Source organism: Nuphar pumila, chromosome 5 (assembly GCF_984573655.1).
Source record: "Nuphar pumila chromosome 5, dmNupPumi1.hap1.1, whole genome shotgun sequence".
In the NCBI taxonomy this organism is placed as follows: Eukaryota; Viridiplantae; Streptophyta; class Magnoliopsida; order Nymphaeales; family Nymphaeaceae; genus Nuphar; species Nuphar pumila.
The window spans coordinates 124,069,257-124,095,134 of record NC_143253.1 but is presented as its reverse complement, the minus strand read 5'-3'; the positions used below and the strand labels follow the sequence as shown (position 1 = coordinate 124,095,134).

Here is a 25,878-nt window from a genome sequence, read left to right as displayed (position 1 = left end):
AATTTCGAGGCTTGAAAAAATCTTTTAACAAAAAATAATGATGAAGGTGTCAATTCACAGATAATGAACCACGTCAAACACATCCACAAAGGTCCGAATTGCAAAAAAAAAATATATTGAAAAACCCATTTAAACATGTTTAGCATATTTTATTTTGTAGGTTTTCATCTCTCTCTCTCTCTCTCTCTCTCTCTCTCTCTATATATATATATATATATATATATATATATATATATATATATATATATAGGAAAGGGAACCGTGCAAGCAAAAAAAAAACGTGCAAAATTCATAACCAGTGATCATCGATGGCTCTACTCAGGTGTTTTCAATGTTTTTCGATCGGACTTTATATATTTGTTCTTTATAATGTGTTTAATAAGAAATGTGGTTAACTAAAGAGTTTTGCTTCGTGTCAACAAGTCGAGCTTAGATAAGCCGAGATGTGAGACCCATTTCCATGAAACCAACCATGGATTTCTATGAAGAGAGAAGCATCAACTTGTTTCTTGAACATCAAAGCCCATGTTTATATGTGCATGATCCTCTGATACTCTTTAACTCTAAAACAAGATATAGAAGAAACTCAGATGAGTTTTAAAAGGATGGTGGTGCTTTGTCTCTTAGACTCTGTGTGGGGGCCTTGCGTTGAGATCAAAACACCATTTATGTGTTATTGAAACACGGTTTTGCTAAAATGTGGTGTTTAAGTGAAGTTGCATGCCAAAAATATCCTCTTGTAAAATGTGAAACCCACCGACGAAGGTAAGAAAAAAACTGATACGAGAACAGGGAAAGACGGTTCCCTCAATTATGGAACTGCCTTCTCCCTTCTTGTCGTAAGGCGGGGTGAGGATAAACCTTGCCCCTCACGATCGCCGCGTGGGGTGAGGTTTATCCTCACCCACTGTGAGAACTTTTTATAATGTTCTTACGGTGTGCCTCCCTACCCATTGGACACACACACACACACAGAGAGAGAGAGGTTGGAGTACCATTGATGACCATCAAAGGTAACCACTTCTTTTTGTAAAACCTGTAAAATTTTCATAATTATTGAAATAAATAAAAATAAATTATCTTAAGAATAGATATGATAATATGAGATTATTTGAATGAATTTGATCCCAATGGATCTTAGATCCGAACAAGGTCACATATATAGATCCAGTATTTGGATATGGCAAGTGGATTTGGATCTCGTATGGGTCAGAAACCCACTTGAGATTTTGATTGGATTTTTAAGAGATTCAAAATATTGTATGATCCAACTAAGATCCGAAATTCAATTGAAGATTTGATTGGATTTTTAGAAGATCCAAAGTATTAGGTGATCCCAACCTAGATCCAAGAGTCATTAGAAAACCTATATACATATAAATAAATTTATGAAGATATAAATTATAATAAAAAGTGAAGCAATGTTGTGTAGTTGTTTGTTGCTTTTTTGGAAGATGGCGTGAGTTCAAATCTCACTACACATGTTTTTTCGTAGGTATGTGTTATATTTCTTTTTTGACAAAACTTTAAACTTCTATATGCATACAAATAAATTAATATAGACATTAATTACAACGAAAAGAGCAGTAGTCTTATGGAGATGTTCATTGTTTTGAGAGATAACTTGAGTTCAAAATGAGATAAAGTCAATGCATTTCAAAATGAGATACATGACTAGGGTTTTGAAATTCAAAATTTTAATTTTAAGACATGAAGATATTTTTTATATAGCTCATGTTTTTCCTTATGGTGTACTAAGATAAAATTTAAGAGGAAAGGAAGTTAGAAAGTTCATTTTGGTAAGCTAGTAATGTTCTTTTCCAATTCACGGTTTTTTTTTTTTTGGATTGGTTCAAGATGGGTGCCATATAGGCATGGCTGAAAGAAAAGGTAAGTAGTGAAAAAAAATGAGAAAAGCAAAATGATCAAGAAAACCAAATGGCATGAGAGGACCAGCCTCTCATATGCGTGAATGGAGAAAAGAGAGGGACGGTTTCAATAAAAAATTATTTGGGCAGGTTTCAATAAAAAATTTATTTGGGTAATAAATCAAGAGAATTAATAAGAAAAAAATTCTGGAGGTTGCCAAAGAATTTTTTGGTTCTCAATCTCTCTCAATTTTCCGCTCTCAAACCCTTCTCCTCTCTTCCTCTCTTTTCTTATTCCTCTTTGTCGTGCAACTACTCATCTTGGAGGTACTAGATGACAGACTGATCAAAGGAAGGATTACGAACCTTGATCCGACCATACCTTGAGAGTGTGTTCGGTAACTCAATTCATCGAAAAGAGGTAGGGGCATATATACTATCCTTATGTGTGTGCTTAGGGACGTGTGATACATGTAATCATCCAATGTCGGAATATATGTATGAACATACATATACTCAGCCATGGGGTGTAGACATGGCTTATCAAAGATCCAACCAATCTATGGTAGGTGGATAATGTGCAACATATGGATGATGCTGGAACAGAGTATGAGATTATGCATCGAACCACTCTAAATAGTGGGATTGATAGAATAAATTGTATATTTGATTCTCTCAAATATATGGGTACCTTATGACAGATTATGGGTTGTTTTGGTTCAAACCGGGTATGGAGTATTGATGGTTAAACCAAAAGAAAATTTTCGGAGATGCATATGTTATTGTTAGAAAGGGGATCAAATATGTGATTTCTTTACATATATATATATATATATATATATATATATATATATATATATATATATATATATATATATATATATATATAGCCATGAACATGCATTTACCATGGCACATTGTTTGATATCTTTCAAAAAAAAATAAAAGAGAAAGTATCATGTCGGGCTGGGCACTGCAGATCGGAACATCACTATGTGCTATCTCAATGGGATCTGCCGCAGCCTAGCTGGTCGTTCTAAGAAATTGTCTTATGTATGATTGGGCACTGCAGTTGCTACAAACAAAAAATATGTTTCAATGAGATTGGAATGTTGTAGATCTAAGTGTCATTCAAGACTTAATTTTTAGAATTTTGATTTTTTTTGTTTAATCAAACATTCATGCCAAGTACATCGATTTGTTCCATTTTGATGATAAACATGTATATATGATGATAGTTTAGGATATATCGTTCATGGTTGTGTACCTTGATTTTTTTTGTCATAACATTATCATAAACCGTGTATATAAATATGACTTATTTGAAGTTATTGTGAGATATTTTAGTATGTCATTTCTTGATTATGTGAGTCGTGAATCAGATGTTTCCAATGCACCTCTATGCTTAATGTTTTGTAACTATCAAAATAAAAAAAGAAACATACTATGTTGGTGGTGTACCGCAAACCCGAACATGGCATTGTTGTCTCGATGGGTTTTGCCACAGCCCCAACTTGCCGTTTCAAATATATATATATATATATATATATATATATATATATACTATGTTGTGCTGGGCTGCAGACCCAAACAACACGGCCTATTGTCTCAGTGGGGTCTATCGTAGCCCCTGCTTGCCTTTCAAAGAAAAAAAATATACATTGGTTGGGTGTTGCAGATCTAAACACCTATCTCAATGGGTTCTGCCGCAGCCCCAGCTTGCCTTTCAAAGAAAAAAAAATATAATTGGCTGGGCGGTGCAGACTCGAACAACATAGCATTGTTATCTCAATGGGTTCTGCCGCAACTCCAATTTGCCTTTCAAAAGAAACATTATATATATATATATATTGATTGGGCTAGATGCTACAGACCCGAACAACACCATATATTGTCTCCATGGGTTCTGCCACAACCCCAACTTGACTCTGAAAAAGAATATATACAGTAAATTTGGCTAATGGGTTTGGTTGTTGTTGCCACTGCCGATACTCACCGTTGGTGAATGAGGACCAACCGTTACACATAATGGGGTAGCAATCCGTCATAGACATGCTGGAGTAAGTTTGTAAATGAAAAATAATATATAAGTGAATAAACAAATTTACTATGATGGACAACCTAACTCCCATTTGGGATAGGTACGGGAATAGACTGAAGGAGGTTTGTATAGCCCAATCCCTATAAGTCACGCAAATATGTGTGAGGATGGTAAATATATACTTATATATGTCGAGACATACAATTTGAAAGAGAAAATTTGAGTGGACTCTCATATTGCATCACAAGTTGTGAGAATGCACATGTTGTTCATGCTCTGAATACCAACTAATGTCAATGTTAAAATCAATTGTACCCTAAAAGAGGAATCAGAGCATTTCTAAAGCTCAAAAATACATTTGTGGTTTTGCCGAAATCATATGGTGCTCAAGGAGCTCTGGCAAAATTTATAAAATGACATGACAAGGTGATGTACATTTGAATTGTCAAAATGACTTGACATTTAATGAAAGAATTTTTGGCGAATATGGGCTTGTGGTTTGTGAATAATTGTCCGAGTGTTTTATTTGCACTAATTCAAACATGTTTACACTTGATTTCATCGAAGTGCAGGTTGGAATTATGATATTTTTATGAGGTGTTGCGACGTGCATCAAATATCATACAAACTAATATAAGCACTCTAAACAAAAAAAATCAGGATTATGTGTACGTATACCTGAAAGACGATATATATTATTGGATTCTTTGGGTTCTGGGTACACCTAAAAGATGGTGTATGTTATCAAACTTGTGGTTTACTTAGAGAGGGTAGATGGTATAAACTCTTTGGGACACTCTTTGTGTTCATGAGAACAAGACGTCTCACCTGGTCTCCTGTCCTCGGAGTTAGGAGCCCATGACTACCAATATATTATAAGTGGTAGATCTATGTCTTATGCAAAATTTTCCGGATGCATCCTATTTCTAGTTCTTGCTGTTGAGGAATACTCTCTCGGTCACAGGCCATCTTCTTTAGGTATCCGTAGGGCTAGTTACTCGGGTTATAAAAAAAATTATAACAAACCCCTAAGTGGTCTCAGTCCGCTACGATGTCAAGCTTGTGCATACCCACAGAGCAAGTTAATAAGACAATTAAATCTTTGCTTTTATTTTGTAGTGATACATGTTTATTAGATTTGAAACTATGGTACAATTATTTTGATTGAATGTTGAGAACATTTAAATTGATTCATATTAATTATGCAATTTTGGTACATCCATACTTTGATAATTGCATGTATACTTGTACGCATGGCACTACGTACATATATATCCGATAGAATGTTGCTTACTCAGACTAGTTGTAGTCTAACCCTTCTATCTTTTCTATTTTTCCAAGAAGCGAATGATATGCATGGAGCATATTGCGGGTATCATTGTGGGCAGAGCCATGAGATCAAACCTTTTATAGTCCTACGGATCTCTAATGTACTTTATGTCACATGACTTTTAATTATTCTTGTAATAATGTTAGACAATTATTTTATTGAAATAATATAGAATGATAGTTAAATGGTAAGAAATGCTCTTTTATCTCCTGTAACTCGCCCAACTTATTCAACCAAAGAGTTAATAAATTATTTTGTTGTGATTTAAGAAAATAAAAAATAAAAAAGTTATTCTGCAATTTTTGAGTTAAGTATTTGGAGCGTTACATCTTTGGTATTAGAGCAGGACCAAGTTTGGACTCATGGCTCTTCCAGCAACTTGCAATAACTCTGTAAGTATAGTCAAACTCATAGTGTAAAGTAAATTAGAATAAATAATTTACTATGTATGAATGAAAATAATATACAAACTGAGAATTCTTCTTTTTCTTTTTTTGTTGCATATTAGATGGCATGGGCGAATAGGTGTAATATCATGAACATATTAAACAACCTAACAATGAGTGGCTCAAGAGAAAATGACCGAAAGAGGGAGTATGTCCTATAAAAAGTTCATGGACATGAACCCACATGCCTTTCTGGGAAAGACTGATCCAAAAGCGGTCGAAAACAACTTGAGAGAAATCGAGTGAATCTTCTGAGTGCTTAAAGTTCCAAAGGACTGCTAGGTCAATTTTAAAACATACCTCCTGAAGGAGCATGCAGAGAAGTGGTAGGAGACTACCTATGAAGTAAAGTTCCAAAATGGTCCAATGACTTGGGCTCAGTTTGTAGAAGTGTTTAATGCCTTGTATTTTTTAAAGCATGAGCGAAACAAGAAGATGCAGGAATTTTTGGACCTGCAGTAGGGGGGAAATGTCTTTGGCAAATTATATCACTAAGTTTCATCGCTTGGAATGATATTATCTAGATGTGTACAAGACAGATGAGGATAGGGCAATGAAATTTGCCTGTGGACTGAAGGCAGGTCTGAGAAATCGTCTATATAATAGAGTGTTAAAAACCCTGGATGAGACCATACATTTAATAAAGGTGTATATTTTAGACTGTTAATTCCTAAGTGGTCGATGGGAGTTAGTAAATCTAACCCTCGAGTCTAATGGTGTTTTGAGCAAGTTGCTACCCTGTTGAACAATGACTAGAAGGAGGGACACAAGTCCCAAAAGAATCGAACCGAAGTACAAAAACCTGAGTTTAAGAAGTGCTTTAGAGGAAAGAAGTTTACCCTGCCGACAAAAAAGTAGAAGCATAACAGAGAGAACAAGCCGAGACAAGTGCAAAACCTAAGGTTTCAGAAGTGGAATCACTTCCACCCTGAACAGTAGTGTCCCCAAGATACCAGTGCCTGTCTCTACTGTAGAAAGATAGGACACTACACCAAGGAGTGTTGCAAGAAGCAAGCTGATGAAGCAAGGCATGCACAACAACAACAGTCGTAGTCACTGCAAGCAGCATAAAATAAGGTGGCTGACAGTTTTTTCAAGAAGCGAATGATTTACACAAAGCATATTACGCGCATTGTTGTGGGTAGAGCCATGCGATCAAACCTTTTGTAGTCCTGTGGATCTCTGATGAACTTTATGTCACATGACTTTTAATTATTCCTGTAATAATGTTAGACAACTTTTTGTTTGGGATAATTTGGAATGATAGTTAAATGGCAAGAAATTCTCTGTTATCGCCTGTAACTCACCCAACTTATTTAATCGAAGAGTTAACAAATTATTTTGCTGTGATTTAAAAAAAACATTCTAAAATTTTTTAGTTAAATATTTAGGGCGTTACATTTTCTCCTTATTTTTATTCTTTTTTTTTCCTTAAGAGGTCGGCAACCATGATTGTCGGCGAGTTTGAGGAGCAACAATTGGTAGGCATGGTTGTCGGCATTGTAACAGAAAGGGAGAGAGATATTTTAGAGGAGAGAGAGAAAGAGTGAGAGAAAAAGGAAGGAAGCCAACAATAGAGGAGTTGTCGACAACCTCGACTTTGGCATTTTTGCAGAGTGAGAGAGAGAAAGAGGGCAGACAACCAGAGGTTGCGAGCAACCTCTAGGTAAATGGGTCTTGGGTCAGTCTGGATGTGACCTAGACTGAACTAGGCGGTCTGAGTGGGATCCAAACCGAACTCGGTAATATAAAAAAAAAATCAACCGATCAAACCGGTCTGAACTGAACTGGACCAACTCAATCAAACCAAACCGCCTCGATGTGAATCCAGAATGGGTTGAGTTTGACCAAGACCAATTCGGTCTGGTTCAGTTTAGACCGAATCTGGTTAATAATCTCAAACTCGACTCAGTTCTGACCAAATTGGACTGAGTCGGGTCTGACAGAGTCTCAATTTTCTATTTGGGTCTGGGTTGAACTGAACTAGACCAGATCTGGGTCCACTTCGATCCAATTAGTCTAAACGGATCCAAGTTAAACCAGATTCAGACAAAATTAGGTCTTAATATGGTATGGAGCGGGATAGAACAATATTAGATCCAGATCAAAACTAGATGTGGGTTTAGTTCGAGACTGTTTAGATCAGTTCTAGATCCAACATATAGCTGGATTTGGATCCAATTCATAGCTAGATGGATCCGTTCTGGATCTAGATTAAAATTGAGTCTGGATTCAATTTGACAGTTCTGAATCCAAATCGAAACTGAATTTGGATCTAGTTTATAATTTATTATTATGAATGTTTGAGAATTCAATTGAGCTTCAAACCAAACCCAATAGGGTCGAGACCAATTTCAGTAAAGCTAGTACTTTAAACTCAGACCAAACTTGTTTCGACATATAATAAGTCAAGGCAATTTATAAGAGTTAAATGATCAAATTACCCTTATGTATACCCAATATTTGATTAAGTAAATTGAGCATAACTTTGTACACCGAATTCAGAATTGAGTGAGATTTGGTGTATTGGACTCGTATCGTAGAGAAAAATCTTAGTGTTTTATGGTTCTGATCAAATCAGGGACACAAAACTCAAAATCTAATAAGTCAACTTGAGAGAGGTATTTTAGTAATTTTATCCAAATATAAACAAAGTAGTGTATGAACATGAGCATGAACATGCTTATGTGATGATCAAGTTCTATTGTTAGAACCACTTGAGACACGATTACAACCAGAGTACAACATTCACATTCGAGTTAAGTGTTATTATAAGTAATTTTAGTTATGAATAAATCATATTATATTGCATGTTATTATTGTTGTTATATATTAGCATGTTTAGAAATGTAGCTCTTGAGTGTGAACATAATATGCATAGAATGATCATGCATGAGTTAATTACAATAAGATGATTGTATGAACACGTCAGTCATGATACGTCATGCATATTAGAAAGAGACATTGTCTTATGACAACATATCTATGTTATAATCTTTGAATAACATTCATTGTGATGAGACTGTGATTAATCTTGAGTATCTTGAATTTGGTCATGTTGTTTGAATTTAAATTGAGATTAACATGCTTAACCCCTTAAATTTAAGAAGTGATGACCTATGAAAAGGGCTACCTGATTCACGGTCAGAGTGCAACCACTATGGAGATGGGTCACCGATGATTTAACGATATAGATATTCTACCTTATTGCATACTTAATATGATACAAAGTTTGAACCCTAATGCAATTTTAAGATTGAGAATGAGACCCATCATGATTATTTCACGATAACACTTGCTTGAGAATGAGTGAAACACGAGCTTGAGAGTAAGGTTCGAGGTAATAAAATTAAGATATAACTTTGGGTTTTATTTTCACACAATATTTGAAACTTTAGGCAACCATGGATAGTTGGAAGTCATTATGGTTAAAATGTAGCATGAATCATGTCGAGTTTGAGCTTGACCTCCCGGTGGGGTCCTTTTTATTGTTTTATTGCAGTGCCTGGTGATCTAAGGATCACTGGGAGTGTATGGTTCATAGACTTACCAAAAATGTAGATTTGAGCTGTTCTACACAGGTTGGTACGCACATAAATGGTTATGATCGATATAGTCAACCTAGTGTTATAGTCTACTATGAGTAAGTGTTAGATTGAGAGAGTTAAGAAAAAAATTTTAAATATACAAATAATGTGGTGTGTGTCGAAAACTAAACTCAAATTTGAGCCTTAGAACCCACTACAATTATAAGTTAAAGTTATTTATTGCTTATAAATAATTTTTTCGCTCCTGTATAATTACAATTGTAGGTTCCGAACACACTAACGCAGGCAGGACGTGATCATCTACTTCGATAATGCAGCAAAGTATTTGCTAGTTTTGTTTTTTTGTCATTGAATACTCATGTACTTATTATTTTAGTATGTTATGAATAATGAATTTTATTAAAAAAATTAAGTCTAATAGAAAAGAAAAATTGAATCATGTTTTTTATATGTGAGCTCTGTATGCTTTTTATATGAGAAGTAATACCAATCAAACCTGAAGTCTAGAGGTCCCGGATCAGGGTGTTACATAAAATGTGGTGTTGGGGCTGCCAACTCCATTTTCAATGCAATGTTTTAGCAACACTACTTCCAACAGCAAAATGCAGAGCGCACAGAGGAGAAACCGCAATACACCTCTAATTCAAGCCTCCCAAACAAAGCCTTAGAGACAATTGTATAGCATTTCATTTCTCGACTCCAAGAGATCGACACACTTAACAATTTATATTTCTAAAAAATATTTACCTTAGTTACAAAAAATGAGTATAGGTAGGGGTGGCAATTTCTGACACGACCCGCCAACCCGACCCGCCAACCCGACTCTTAGGCGGGTTCGGGTTGGGCTTAAGACAACCCATTTAATAAACGGGTCGACCCGCGTAACCCGTTTATTAAACAGGTCGGGTTCGGGTTGGGGGTATGCCAACCCGCCAACCCGGCTGACCCGTTTAATAAACGGGTTAGGCGGGTGGGTCAACCCGCCAACCCGTCTGCCAACCCGCCAACCCGACCCGTCTGCCAACCCGCCAACCCGCCAACCCGACCCGTCAACCCGACCCGTCAACCCGACCCGCCAAGCTGACTACCTGCCAACCCGCCAACCCGACCCGCCAACCTGACCCGCGAACCTGAAAACCCGTTTACCCGACCCAACCCATTTATTAAATGGGTTGGCGGGTCGTGTCGGGTTACCCGTTTATTAAACGGGTCGGGTTCGTGTTTGCCACAGCCGACCCGTTTAATAAATGGGGCGGGTTCGGGTTGAGGTATGCTGACCCGCCAACCCACCAACCCGACCCGATTGCCACCCCTAAGTATAGGTGCTGGTGCAGGTAATAGTATTGATACGTAAAAGACTGAAAAGTTTCAAGTACAGTTTCTCTTGGACCACGTATTCATACAGTTTCGGAAAATTCTGATATGGATTTCTAATAAATGTCGATATGGTTTTTAAAAGAATTGGTATAAGTTTTCAGAAAATTAATAGAATTTATGAAATGATACTTTGGTATATATTTTCATATATGAGTTAAAATACTCAATCATTATTGTACTGTAATTTCTTTGGAATAACATTAGGTAATGGCGCCATGACGTTATGCCACTTCTAGGAATCATGGATGCACGTTTCTTTGACCTAATCAAACCTCATAGATGTGTGCAGCATGTTCTAAAAGCTAGATTGTATTTTGGAAAATTTTCAAATACATTCCAAACTTTTTGGTGTAACTCATGTGCACACCAATCTGTTGGAGGTTTTCAATTTTCCACCAATGTTTTGCCTAAGTTGAGCAAATAACACCAAGTTTAGCAACTGTAAGTAACTTCTGTTATTTATCCATGAGAATGATTATTTTACCTATGCAGTTTTGAGATAATAACTTGCCCTCATTTGATGCAGGTCACCTAATCTCTCTCTCTCTCTGCTCTTGTGTTTTTCAGAAGGGTGAAGGGAATTTGAAGGCTACTTCTAGGGCGGCTTTTTCTTGGTTGTGGTCCAGTGCCATTCGTATTCTCTCACATGCGTGAACTCCATCAACTGCTAGCAGTACGAATGCTACATTTAGCAGCAGCAGCATCGCCATTGATGCCGTTCTTCTTGAATCTATAGCCCTTGATCTTTATGCACTTCATTAATCTTGTCTATTCTTGGCACATTTGTTGGTCTTCAACTCTTCTTGTTGTCGGTACTGGTACTGCTGCATCATTGGCCACTTCCTGCATGTTTCTTGCTGAAACTGATGTTGAAGTACATTGTGCTCCATGGCTTCTTTAGCTTTAGGTCTTATGTGAGATAACTGTATATTACACTGACCGAGTAGCTTTGTTTTGCCTTTTCTTTCCTAATTAATTCCTTTGTCCTAATTTTTGTAAAACAGGTACTGTTCTTCTGTTCTATGACTGATCGTACCCCATAATGATGATTCATGCAAAAAAATGGGTGAAACTTAACATGTGGATGCGGGCTAAAGATACCATGTACTGTCTATTTATCATGGTTGTGTCTAAAAAGGGTTCTCACTTAAAATGTTTCATTGACAATCAATTTCCTAAGCTAGACCTTAAATTGATTTACATAAGTAACATCACAGTAGTTGCTGATTTGTTTTTTATTTTATAGGCTGCTGAACAAAGTTACACAATTTGAAGAATGACATAGTTTTAGCCATAGGCTATAGCCTTTTCAAAAACGACAAGGTCCTTTAGCAATAAGGCCAAAAGAGTGCTTCTGCTCTTGCAGGCACAAGAATTCCAATTGCATCTGTTAGATAGCAGGAGTGATTAGACTTCTAGGGAAAAGATAAATTAGTAATTTTAGTCTATCACAAGATAAGTTTTTAGCTGAGGTTAATTCTTTAAAGGGGTAAAATGGTATTTCCAATAACATGAGTTAGTGCTAACACAAGGACATTTATGAATGGGGGCATTTTGATTCAGTAAAAAAAAAATTGGTGGGAAATTGAAGACCCCCAAATGTTTGGTATGCACATGAATTAGATCCAAAAGTTTGATGGATGATTAAAAATATCCCTTGTATTTTTTCAACTAAAAATTACAATTTCATGGGCCAAGAAAAAAAATTCACATTGTGGGACAATAATTTTTTAATATTCATGAATACTGATGCAGGAGTGGAGCAGGGCACAATCTGTGTCCAAAGGATCCAGTTTTAATTAGGACTTTTATTTGGATTTTTTATTGTGTAATGAATATTGGGTTCATATTCTAAATTAGAATTCAATTAGAATTAGGATGTTTCTTAATTAATATTTAACAAAATAGGTGGCTTAGGTTTACTAGGATTAAAATTTCTCACCTATAAATAATGAAGAGATCCATGTGATTAGCAGCCAAGAATGAGATTTTGAGAATTCTTTATTTCTATTTATTTCAATTAAATTCAATTTTCTGGTTAATTTTCTTATCATTTCTAGCTATTTCCTACATTTTCCATTTATTTTGATTAAATTAAATTTTCTAGTCAAATTTCTTAGCATTTCTAGTTATTTCTTATATTTTTCTTTGAATTTTCTATGTTTTCCTAGTTTGTTAGAGTTTTTCTCTCGATCTCAGTTTTAATATTGCATAAAAAACCTACCTGTTTCACGTAATTAAACAATGAAAGAGCTGATTCTCACTAAGCAAAACACATAGATCACATCGGTAAGGTTAGTTTCATGAAAAAAAAAGCATTTGTACTTCATGTTGCCATGACTAAAGTGTTCCAAAATTCCTTGACATGATATTTAAAAAGACTTAATTAAATTAGTGTTTGTGTGGTAATGACATTTCTATTTGTACGTAGAAATGCAATGGAAAAGAGTTCGATATACATTTAACTTAAAAGAAACAAGTTTCTACCATAGACAATGCAAGTTACCCTAGTAACTGAATAAGTTTCCTAAATATCTTATATTTATATTTACAGAAAATATTGGCTACACTCTAGAGTACCGTACACTAGCTAAAACTCATAGGTGCAAGTTTTATTTGAATGGATTCGATCAAAGAGAAGCATTCAACATGGCCCATTTACTAGGAAATATATTTTTTATTTAAGTGATTTCCATATAAAGACATGATTTTCTAAATCATGAAATTTTGGCACATTATGAACCCTTGAATTTTGACGCTCTTAAAAAATCTACTTATAGAACACGATCGATGGTATAAAACATGCTGTTGACTAAACAAACCACATAGATCAAATTTTTAGATATTAACCAATGAAAAATTCATGAAAATATAATGGAAAGGGCTGATTTTACTTTAAGGTACGGTAGAGTTAAAGGGTAGCTAATATTTTCCCCTCTATTTATGGCTTATAATATGAGTTTCATATTGATACCGAGTGCTGGAATACTCAACACATGATATGTATGCTATAGGGTACCAAGTACTGATGCAACTATCACTTTTACCACTTCCAAGTAGGGATGGCAGTGGACCGGGGGAAAGCGGGGCCCCGCCTCGCCCCGTTTGGACCGGGGATGAAGGGTATGAAACGGGGATGGAGGCAGGGACGAAGGTTAAAATCCATCCCCGTCCGGGGGTGGAGGCAGGGATGGACGTGCACTTTTCCCCGCCCCACCCCGTCCCCGCCACGATCCCCGCCCCGACCACTTTTCCCCGCAATATCCCCGCCCCGCCTCATCCCTGTTTGAACCGGGGATGGAGGACATGAAATGGGGATGAAGGCGGGGATGGAGGATAAAATCTATTCCCCGCCGGGGATGGAGGTGGGGGTGGAGGATAAAATCTTGAGGCGGGGCGGGGGTGGAAACCTTGTCCCCAGCCCGCCCCACTGCCATCCCTACTTCCAAGCTTGACCTTAATTTTTTATTATCACAAAGACAGACACGAACTGTGGCTTGATACGAATTTGAGACACGGATTTGCAATATGTTTTCCAAAATAGAACATGCGGACACGATTTTTTTTATTATTTAATTGATTAAAATGTGTTTGATATTTTAAATATGTACAATGCATTTATTATTGAAAACAACAAAATATCTTCTGTACGCATCATGGGTGTACCACTTGTTGCGTCCTTGTTGTCATGCCACGCCACACTCGGGGCCTCTTGTGTAGGGGTGTCGACGGGTTGGCTTTGGTTCAGATCAAGTGAGAACCAGACCCAAACCTGAATTGAGATTATGGTATCAGGTCCAGACCCACCATGAAAGAAACCATACCCAAATCCTATAAGGATTACAGGAACCAAACCCAGACCATACCTGGTAAAATAATGTTTTTTATCATTTTTACATTGAAAATTTGTAGATCTTAATGGGAACTCGGTCTGATATGAAATTTCACAAACCATACCTGGCTCCATATAATAATTGGACCCTTTGGGTCTGACCTGGATTCTAATCAGGTCTTCTTATTTGTCACAAACCTTGACCCTATATGTTTAGGTACGGGTAGGGTCTGGGTCAAACCTGACCCATTGACACCCCCCCTACTCTTACTCTTGTGGCATAGATTTCACATGAGAAAGAAAAACCACTTTTTTTTAAGGCAGATGATGCGGCTTTGTGGACAAAACTGTGGTCCAAAGTCCAAACCTTCAAGGTGGCCTCTTAGGCAAAAAGGGAGTGACTCTACCATCCAAAATTGATCCCCCATTCCACACATAACAATGGAAAGAGCCTCCCTTTTTTTTTATTTCTAATGTGGTTGGACACCTTTGAAAGCGGAAAAAAAAAATCCTTATAAGAAAATTGTGCATATGAGAATTTTTTTTATGAAAAATTTTCTCCTGCTTGAGCGACTTGAGTAAAAAATGAGGTTAGAAAAATATTAGTATCTGATTAGGCTAACGACCGCTCTGAAAACTAAAAAAATTTACAGTAGAAAATTTTCTGCCTCTAAGATGTAAAAATTATTCCTGTCCAAATCAGGGCAAAGTAGAAAATTTTTCTTTCAGAAATTTAATGCTTGGATCGAATGGAAGAGTTGCCACTTTGAATTTCCAACTTGCATTTTTTCGCTAACAAACGTACCAGTGTTTCTTTGTCCCTTGCTTTGCATGTGACCTTGCTACCCAATAATTTTGGCATCTTGAAAGGTCCACATAACACAACCTACAGAAACGGCAACAGCATGCCCCCACACAATAGTGATAGAGCAATGGACTTTTAGCATGCTGTCCAATCAAGAACTTGGACATGGGATTATCCGACCCGATCGTACTCGAATCCAAATTCAAACCAGATACCATACAGGCGCAGATCAGGGTCCGCGCAGAGCTGGCATCGATCAAACCTACAGGGATCTTTGGGACTTGGTGAGACAGCCGGTAACCCACACAACCTGGTTACCTGATTCTAGTAACTTTGTTGTGGTTTATTGAATATGGCACTGGCAAGTATTAAGTCATCTCAGAAGGACCTCTTATCTTTTGCCAAAACAAGCCAGCAAGGGCTAATATCTGATACTGTCTATATGTTAGACCGCCAAATTTGTGCAGGAGCTCAAACACAACTGCTCTTGACATTCTCTATAACTAATCATTCTCTGGGATTTTCTTCATAACTATTTCTTGGAAGAGCTGAACATGGTGTAGATTGGCAGCATTGTACTCTATTAACCAAGGGGGAGTTGAACATGGCATAGATTGGCAGCACGGTACTCTATTAACCAAGGGCAGTGAGGATGGAATACCAGCAGGGCTAGAAATTAAGAAAAGATTCATCAACATCAATGAATTAGAAAAAGCTTTAAATTCAATATCCAATAGATGCATCCCACAAAAGAACATTGGTGTGCATGCGTGCACATATGCATGCTTACCAGCATCATAGATTTCCTTTGCCAGCTGAATTCTGGGCTTAGAGTAGCACCAGAATCTAACCAATGACAGAGAGATGGATGAACCGCCATAAAAATTACCCAAATACTTGGTTTAAAAGTTGACACGGAATAATGCATACATCTTAGACCAAAATAAGAGATGGAAACAATGCTAATACCTTAAAGGTTTATTCAAAACTATCCCCTTGATCATTACACGGAAGTAGAAAGATAACTCTGCTCAACTGAATACAAGTCCAGAAGTACTAAATAAGACACGCCAGAGAAGCAAACCTGGTAAATACGAAAACGCATGATGCTCTAACCTATGTGACCAAAAGCAATTTCCAACTTTCAATCCAAATAAAAGGATTGATATCCTTATCTGCTATTAATTCAAGTGCCCAGCTTGAAAAGGCCACTCACAAGTGAGACAGGTGATGATTAGATGTTCAGTTTGGCTAATTTGAACCACTCTGTGTGGAAGGAACCTACGACATCAGTCCTCTCATATGTATGAGCTCCAAAATAATCTCGCTGGGCTTGAACAAGATTAGCAGGCAGCCTTTCCCTCCTGTAAGTGTCAAAATAAGCCAAACTTGTGCACATGCCTGGGGTGCTAATACCAGAGTTTATTGCAAGGCACACAACGCGACGCCAAGCAGACTGTCGATCTACAATTTCCTTTGCAAACTCAGGGTCGACAAGAAGACTTGCAAGCTCGGGGTTCCTGTCATACGCTTTCTTGATGCGGTCCAAAAATATGGCACGAATGATACAACCACCCTTCCAAATTCTAGCGAGCTCACCCAGTTTAAGGTCCCAACCTTTCTCAATGCTCTTAGCACGAATCAGATTCATTCCTTGGGCATAACTGCATATCTTTGAAGCATAAAGCGCCTGACTCACATCATCGATCAATTTCTTCTTGTCCACAATCTGATCGCTCAAAACATCTCCGAGACCACCATCTTTGAAAACTTTCGATGCATTCACTCTTTCCTCCTTCAATCCACTCAAAAACCTCGAATCCAAAGACGAAGCGATGGTGGGTGCTGCAACAGACAATTCAGCAGCCTGCTGAACCGTCCACTTTCCAGTACCCTTCATCCCAGTCTTATCTAAAACCTTGTCTACCAAATAACCTTCCCTCTTATCATCCTTGATGCTGAAAATATCAGCAGTGATCTCAATCAAGAAACTTAGAAGTTCTCCCTTGTTCCATTCGGTAAAAACTTCGTGCAATTCATCGTTGGAGAGCTTGCCAACAGTTTTCAGAACATCATATGCCTCTGCAATCAGCTGCATATCACCATACTCAATACCATTGTGGACCATCTTAACAAAGTTGCCTGATCCACCTTTGCCAACGTAAGTGACACAGGGTCCACTGTCAGGGACCTGTGCAGCGACCTTGAGGAGGATATCCTCAATGTTCTTGTAGGCCTCGAAGGAACCACCGGGCATGAGCGACGGGCCATGGCGGGCACCCTCTTCTCCACCAGAGACGCCCATACCAAGATAAAGGAGACCCTTTTCAGCCATGGCTTTCTCCCTTCTCTCGGTGTTCTCATACCACTCATTGCCACCATCGATGATGCAGTCGCCTTCCTCCAAGTGCACAGAGAGGGTCTCGATGGTCTGATCGACCGGGGCACCGGCCTTGACCAGCATGATGACGACTCTTGGTTTCTGGATGGAGAGGACAAAGGATTTGGGGTCATGGAAGCCTATCAGGGGAAGGTTTCCTTCCCGCTTGGCTCTTTCGACGGTCTCGTCGACCTTGGAGGTGGTTCTGTTGTACACAGAGATGGGGAATCCTTTCTCGGCGATGTTCAGGGCGAGGTTTTGGCCCATGACAGCAAGGCCTGCAAGGCCAATTCTCGAAAGGGTATCGGAAGAAGCCATCTCTTACAATTTGTAGCAGCTAACAAATTTCCTGTTCAAGGGAGAAGAAAAATCAAATTACTAAACAATTCAGGGACTCCAGATTGAGATCTTGAATCAACACAAGCAGAATATGAGAAAATAAATACAGAAACAAGACAAAGAAGAGGCTCTCAAGAATGATACTGTGCAAGAGAACAAAAAACCCCCAAATATGTGATTGACAAAAGGGATGCAAAGATGGGATCTTGTGCCACGAAAAACAAGATCAAGGATTTTGGGATCACTTATAAACAAATGAAAAACTCCTGAGGTAACACAGAACTACAAAACTCCTTACGCGTTTTCCGCATAAGAGTTACAAGGAAAGAAGTTAGATTTTTTAGCATAACCCACAAAAGATTTTCTGTTCTCTTTGCGATTTATCGAATCAAGATCCAAAAATGATAAAACACAGAAAACTTAAAGCTGTGATCTAGAGATAAAAAATCAGGACTATGTGATGGAACTGAATCATCTAGAGAGACCAACATCAATCAAAATATCCCATTTTTAAAGTGCAGAACCATACCAAAAATTTATACATCACATAACAAAGAATTATGAAGTCCCATAGATTAATGAACTACAGAATCAAAGGAAGATGCAAAAATCGAAAAAGAAGGTACCCACAAACCTGTGTTTCTCAAGGAGGGAGCAATCTGGATCAGAAGAAGAGAAGAAGGTCTAAAGGGGAAAGAGTTCGGTTGATGATGGAAGTGGGTAGGTGAATGATGCAGATATAAATAGGCCAACGCTCAGCACGGTGGCAGCGTGTCCCTATTGACTACCTAATCTTTCTGGTCAACTTTGGCTAACCAAGCATTGTTAGCGAAAAGATTTCAACATGGAAGGCACCAGGGTCTGTATAGAATTTGATTTGATCTTCAAATTTCATAAGTGTGTTTGGATTACAGAGCTTTTGAACTCCGGGAGGACTGCATAGGCCTCGGAGGTGGGGGTCTTAACCTCAAAGCTTTATATGGCAATCACTATAGGTATGGCAGGCTGAGCCAGCACGACTAAGTCTTTGTGTCGAGTGTGGTTTATTCGAGTTATAAATAAATTAATTAATTAAAAATAAAAAATTTGTATCCGCTCAATCTACCCTGATAGATTTTTTCACCATTGTTCATTTGCAAGAGATCCAACTTTTATTATGTTTTTAACTTAAAAACATGATTTTTTGAGACGAGATTTTTACATAATGTGGGCCATTTTAAAGATCTTGAAAAACCTGAGTCACTTAATTCAAAACTTATGTTCTAATAAACAATCTACATATATATGACAAAACCCTCAGAAAAAATATGAAAAATTATTGGATCTACTACACGGGAGTAGATGCAGTGGATGCACCCTATCATACTATTCTTTCTTTTTTGTTTTGGCAGGCTTAATGACTGGGATTTGTTGGAAAGTAAATTCACGAAGTACCTGAGTTCCAGGCTTCAAATTTGTTATGGAAGAAGGTATTTTGTAATAGATTCCTACCCATCTATTTGACATACCACTTCATTGGAATTTTGATTCAGAAATATTCAAATACTCAGTTGGAAAGCTGAAATTCAGGAAAATCATAGATTTTGCACATCATTAAAAAGGCAGGCGATGTTTGCTTTGTTTGATTGTTTTTAGGGTGGGGTGGGGGGCGGAAACGGGCCCCGCCTCATCCGGTATGGACTAGGGATGGAGGACATGAAACGGGGATGGACTTACACTTTTTCCTGCCCCACCACGTCCCCTAATCCAATCTCCGCCTTGCTCCGCCCTATCCCGGATCCTTCCTTAAGGATGGCAGTGGACCAAGGAAAAATGAGGCCATGTTCCGCCTTGCCCCATTTGGATCGAGGATGGAGGACATGAAATGGGAATAGAGGCGTAGATGAAGGTTAAAATCAAGACCCGTGTAGGGATGGAGGGCAGGATTTTGAGACAAGGTGGGGGTGGAGACCTTGTCCCCTGCCTCGGCCCGATCCACTGCCATCCCTATTGTTTTCTAAATGATTCTGGCCATGGAAACCATCTGTGTGTTGCCAAAATATGGAGTTGTCAAAAATAACCTCCAATTGAAAGCTCCCAAACAAAGCCTTAGCCGCATTCAAGTATGTCCAACTTTAGCTTTCCAAAACCAATTGGGGGGTGGGGGGGCGGGGCTCGGCCATGTCTGGCAGGAGCAGTTAGTGACCTTGTGTTGGGACATTGCAAGTTCAAATCCCAATGGTATGGTTGTACATCTGGTAGGAGTCTGCCTAACCTAACCCCAGCTTTCTGTACAAAAAAAAAAAAAAACTTTAGCTTTCCAAAAGCTCTTACTAGCTCTCTTCAAGCATATAGATTTAATAAAAACTGCTACCAATTAATATGATTGTGATTTAAAAGGGGTTACTGCTCAGGCCGAAAATTTCAAGATTGAAATTTCTCTTTAAGGCCTAACTTTGCTTGAAATTTTAAACTTGGAATAGAAGACATTGATGAGTTTGGAGACCTAAGCAGATAACCAAATGCCTATAATTACAATTCAAATCCATGTCTAAGTTTGATGACTAATCTGTGCATCTATTAAACTAGTCTATAACCTGAGTTCAACTTCAAATTTCTCCTTGGTCACCAAGTTGTGTAGATTGGAACAAGCCTATTTCATCAATTGATCACGGATCATAGGAAAATGGGTTTAAATACCCAAGTACTAAAGTACATTTATATGCCCAATCTAGCCGTTAGAAGCTTATTGAAGTAGCTCTAACATATGTCACGGACGTGAAAATTTTTTGATTTTCTTCCTATTTTTTAGGAAGAAAAATCTCAATCAATTTGCAATGTTTCCAACATTTTTCACACTTTTATCTTTTTATGTATTTTTTGTTTTCCAAATTTTAAAAATAACTTTTTTCTTAAAGAACAAATTTCTTTAATTTATAGCAATACTTTTCCTTGCCAAGAACATCTTGATGCAGAGATTTACAAAACATGGTCATGGATTTGTTCATGCTTGACATGATCTCCAAACACGCCATACAATTCCGCTTGTGGGGTCATAAAAGTCCCATATATTTTTTTTAAATGTGACTTCTTTGAGCTTCTATGTGCCAGCTTTCCAAGAAACCTCCTCATGCATGCTAATTGGTCAGACTTTTTCCTCATTTTTACTCGGAGAAACCGCCTCAGGTGCGAAGACCTAGCCGCGCTGGCTCACTATGCCGTACTAATGGCCTCTATTTATGTCGGCGTAAAACTCTGAGGGCTTAGTCCTCAACACCAGAGAGTCGCCAAGCTTCAGCTTACGCATGGGGTGATGCCCATGGGATTTGAACCTAGACTGCCCATCAAAGGGTCCAGACCCCATCCCACTAAGCCAAACCCCTTGGGTCTAGTAAGGGTATTATACCACCATGTTGCTAGGCATTAAATATTTGTTTTCCTCAAACCACATACCATTCAGTTTAACTTTGAAAAATTAAAAAATCAGCAAGTTGAAAATATAATATGGTTTTTAAGAATTCAGTTAAAGTTATGAAATAAGTTAACAATAAGGTTTGGTTTAGTTTGGCTTATTAATGTTGTGTAGTCACAACATTATTAGTTGTATATCATGTGATATGATATGCACTATTTCCTAACTTTAAAACAGAAAACTGAAAAGGGAAATGTTGAGGAAGAATTGAATGGTTAGGAAAGGGGTAGCCTACATTGAAAGCAATAGAAGGGGGGAAATGTTGCCAAAGAAAATTCTCATGTGAAACAAAGAGGAGAGTGGGAAGGTGACCTACTCTTTTTTAGGGTTCTAGAAGATATGGCTGCTTCCACATTGAAGATTTGGAGAGGTTGATTGGCTTTCCTTTTTCTATTGGTCGTCCTGCTTTTGATAGAGAACACTATGGGTCAATGGATTAGAGGATGGGGTCCCGGTGGTTGTATATCGCAGTAGGCAAGGCCTGGCCCATTGGCTAGGTCTGATATACTGACCTAGGAGCAGAGGCCAACATGGGCTATTCAGTTCGGGTATTTGTTTAATAGATCCAAATCCAGCACAAGTCCAGGAAAATTTTGTGATTGAAGAAGACCAAAACCCTCCTTGGTTTGGTGGGTGAAATAAGAATGGAGTTGGGTTCAATTGGATTTGAAGGTCCTTCAAACCTGATCTTATGATCTTAGATTGACATCACTGGCTATTCCCAACACATGATCACAAGTTTTGACAATTATACGGGATATTCTTGCATAAAAATAATAAATGGGACCAACGGGGGCTTCGCTTGTCTGGTAGGAGAAGCTAGTGCACGTCACCTTGTGTTGGGATGTTGCAAGTTCAAATCTCAATGGTATGGTTGTATAATTGGTAGGAGTCTGCCTAACCCCAACTTGCCTTTTAAAAAAACAGAAAATAATAAATGGGGATTATTCAACTGGACTGGACCAGGACAATGGGCACTGATCTGTGGATGTTTAGAATTTATTAGAGACAATTACTGTTGATTGTTCACTAATTGGAAACTGACCATTATTTGATCATTGGATATTCAATGGAGCTGTCATTACATGACTGTTGGAGACTAGCCATTAAATATTAGCTAGTATGTGACTATATATATTCATTATTAATTAACCATTTATATAAGACCTTTAAACATTTTTTTTTTTGAAAGGCAAGCTAGGGTTAGGTTAGGCAGACCCCTACCAGTTATACAACTATTCCATTGGGTTTTGAACCTGCAACGTCCCACTAGCTGCTCTGCTCCTACAAGACAAGCAGAACCTCATTGGTTAAGACCTTTAAACATTTATTCTTAATTGTTGTACCAAAATCTATATATTCCATAGGAAACGAACCCTTCCACTCACTTTCTCTATTCCATTCTTCGTGTCCAAAAAACAAGACCTTAGAAACTCTTAGATAAGCATGAAAGAGAATAAGAAGAAGAAAGTATCTCCTTAAATGGATAAAAAAAAGGTTTATATGAGTTCGGCTCCACTCATTCCCTATGTCACCCCATCTTCACAACCCTCTTAAATCTTTAGAAGCAAGTTGTTTTGATCAAATCTGATCCTATAGATAGATTCAGCATGGTCTATTTAATCATTAGAATCAACCCTTGAGTCCTTTTTTTTTTAAAAAAAAATTATGAATTTTCAAATTGCAAAATTTTATATTTTGTTAACTATCAATTTTTTAATCACCAAAAAATCTTGCACACAAGTCATATTTTGGGGATTTAAATGTTGATCATTACAAAATGAATGATGTAGATCACATATATGGTGTTTGAGTTGATCAAAAGAACTTGCATAGATAAAATCCCAAAGAGGGGTATGAAGATAGGATGACTTTGGGGATGAGCATAACCGATTTGGGTTTATATAACCTACTTTTAGGTTTAAACTATTTTAGAGGTTGGGATGCTCGTGTTGATGTTTAACAATAAGATAACAAGAAGGCTTTCGATTGGTAAAGCCCTTAAGGTTTTCCTTGTCTATTGGGAGTACATCCAACTTCGACCTTGTAGCAAGGGATGCTTTCCTGGGGTTTCAAACTTGTGACGTATTGTGAACTTAGTGACATTCACAAGTTGCCCTCTGTTGATGAACCAGTTCAACATCGTGATCTTCTTCCTCATCGTCGAGCCTTGATTCAGGTATTTCAGCACCACCATTATTTCATCTACTATCGTCCTCGAATTTGCAGTATTTCTTGTCCATAAAATTAAATTCTGAAAATTATTTACCTGGGAATCCCAATTCATTCCCATACATAAATCTTATGAGTTAATGGGTTATGTTGATGAGACAAAATCGTGTCCGCCTCAGTTCAAGACATCAGATAGTGGAGTTATGAGATTAATCCAGAGTATTTACTTTGGCAAAGACAAGATCAACTGCTTTTAAATGGCTGATCTTGTCACTTACTGAATCCGCTTATAGGTAAGTCATAGGATATTCTTAGTCCTACGAAGTGTGGAATACATTGAAAGAGACCTATGCTGCGCATAGTCGGTCTCGTGTCATGCTGTTAAAAAGTCAGTTTCAAGATCTAGAGAAGGGTTCAAAGAGTATTGATGAGTATTTTCAATGTGCGAAAAAGATCTGGCACCAACTTGCGATCACATCCGAGTCTGTAGATGAGGACGGTATGATTATGCAGATCCTTAGGGGTCTGCCATCTGAGTATGGTGCCCTTGATGTATCTTAGGACACTCTTTACTGCTTTTGTGTGGCTTTTTCTAGGAGAACTCAAAAACTGAGAGACTTGGTTAACTGCACAAACCAAGTATGGTTTAGTAAAACTAAGATATTGGAGTTCATCCACAATACTTCTGTATCTTTCAGGCACATACTAAGTAATGTATCACTTTCTTGATCTTCCTGCAAACAAATATATAAGGCTATAAGTGTCTTTGCAGGCTTACATTCAAGCATACCACTTCTTTGCAATAGGTCATGTGCATATTTACACTGGATAAGTGACAAACAACTAGTTACCTAGACACCAAAAAACTTTCTCAGAACTCTCAAGTCCTTCATATGAATCTATCATGTAATGTTCTTTTAAGTTCCTCAATTTTGTCTGCCAGTGCTTCCTGTCATGATAATATACTCAGGAAGTGAACAGCAGATTGTTATCTTCAGCCTAAAGCCACTAGAGGATAGTTTGAAGTTCTCCATTGAAATAGTAGGAGCGACTAATCCTTTATTTCATTCTTGGATCTCAAACTAAGCGCCACTATCCCTAAAGTAAGCACTTTGTTGTCGTGGAATGTTACGGTGAAAGCTTTCACATTTTCTCTCATTTTATTCATTGTTGGACTGTTTACAGTTGACTATCAGATTTTATATATTAAATTACAATAGATTAGAGCCTGTTATATATAAAGACTCTATGCTTCAGAGTTAGAATTAGATGTGACCTTCTGTTGGGTTTAGGGTGCCAGAAAATTGTTTCCTTGAAGGTCACTAATCAGTGAGGCATAGCCTATACCTGTTGTTTTGCTCGAATACAGGCATGATAGTTAATGATGAGACAATTCATCAGTTGTGCAAGCAGGCATTTGCACGGGAAATCTTGAAAGCCTTCAGTTTTATATTTTGATAAACACTCACTTGTCCGTCTATAAAACACTATGTAGTTTCACACATACCTGCTGATAGGCTCGAGTAGGATCTGCTATTGTCAGTTCTAATGACATCGTGGATGATCAGGTTGGGCCAATTCTGTCGGCTTTGGTTGCAGAAGGCTTTGACAATGTATCAATCATGTCATATACAGTATAAAGTAAATTTTACAATTCTTCATGCTAGTTGCTATTCTAGTTAAAGAAAAAAAAAATCCTTGTGCAGCCACTGGCTCTGTTTGTTGTTAGTAGAAAATCAAGATGTTTTTTAGATGGTTTGAATCTACTTTTTCTCATGTAGAAAAGGACATGGATCATTTTATGACCTGTAATATATAACATTCTTTAGTACCCAGGTATGCAAGTGTGTTTTATGGTCCATTCGGAGAAGATCTTGATAAGACCGTCGTTTTGGAGACATGAAGACATAAGTATTTATCTTTTTCATCTTGATAGGCTCTCTTCTTTTAATTTTCTCTTTTAGCAATTGACATTTGTACGAACCTGCGGTTTCCAGACTAGGAAGCGGAAATGGGAAATGATATGGGAAGCGGAAGCAAGAAGCGAGGCAGTTTGAAATTTATAAGAAGTGGGAAGTGAGGAATCAATTTGAAAACAGCATGTGAATAAAAAAGGAAGTGGTATGAGAATCGAATGGGAAGTGAAACGAGAATCAAATAAGAAGCGAATAAAAACTAAAATTAAAATGACTATTCTTAAATTTCATGATTTTTTAGTATAAGAATAAAACTTTTGTCAAAATCTAAAATGATGGTTACCTATTTAGAGAAAGCACATGAAAAGCATGA

General features: G+C 37.6%; 1 protein-coding gene across 1 annotated transcript; it reads right to left on the bottom strand.

Annotated features, from left to right (window-relative positions):
- Positions 1-16,132: 16,132 nt before the first annotated feature.
- On the bottom strand, positions 16,133-18,914 carry LOC149838517 (6-phosphogluconate dehydrogenase, decarboxylating 1). Its single transcript, XM_090006634.1, has 2 exons — positions 18,601-18,914; positions 16,133-17,976 (listed from the first exon to the last, which is right to left on the bottom strand). The coding sequence occupies exon 2, from the start codon at positions 17,943-17,945 to the stop codon at positions 16,482-16,484; it is 1,464 nt and encodes a 487-aa protein (XP_089862760.1). The 5' UTR covers positions 17,946-17,976; positions 18,601-18,914; the 3' UTR covers positions 16,133-16,481.
- Between the last annotated feature and the right edge of the window lie 6,964 nt (positions 18,915-25,878).

Coding starts and splice junctions, on each gene's coding strand:
- LOC149838517 (XM_090006634.1), bottom strand. CDS start 17,945: ATGGCTTCTTCCGATACCCTTTCGAGAATTGGCCTTGCAGGCCTTGCT.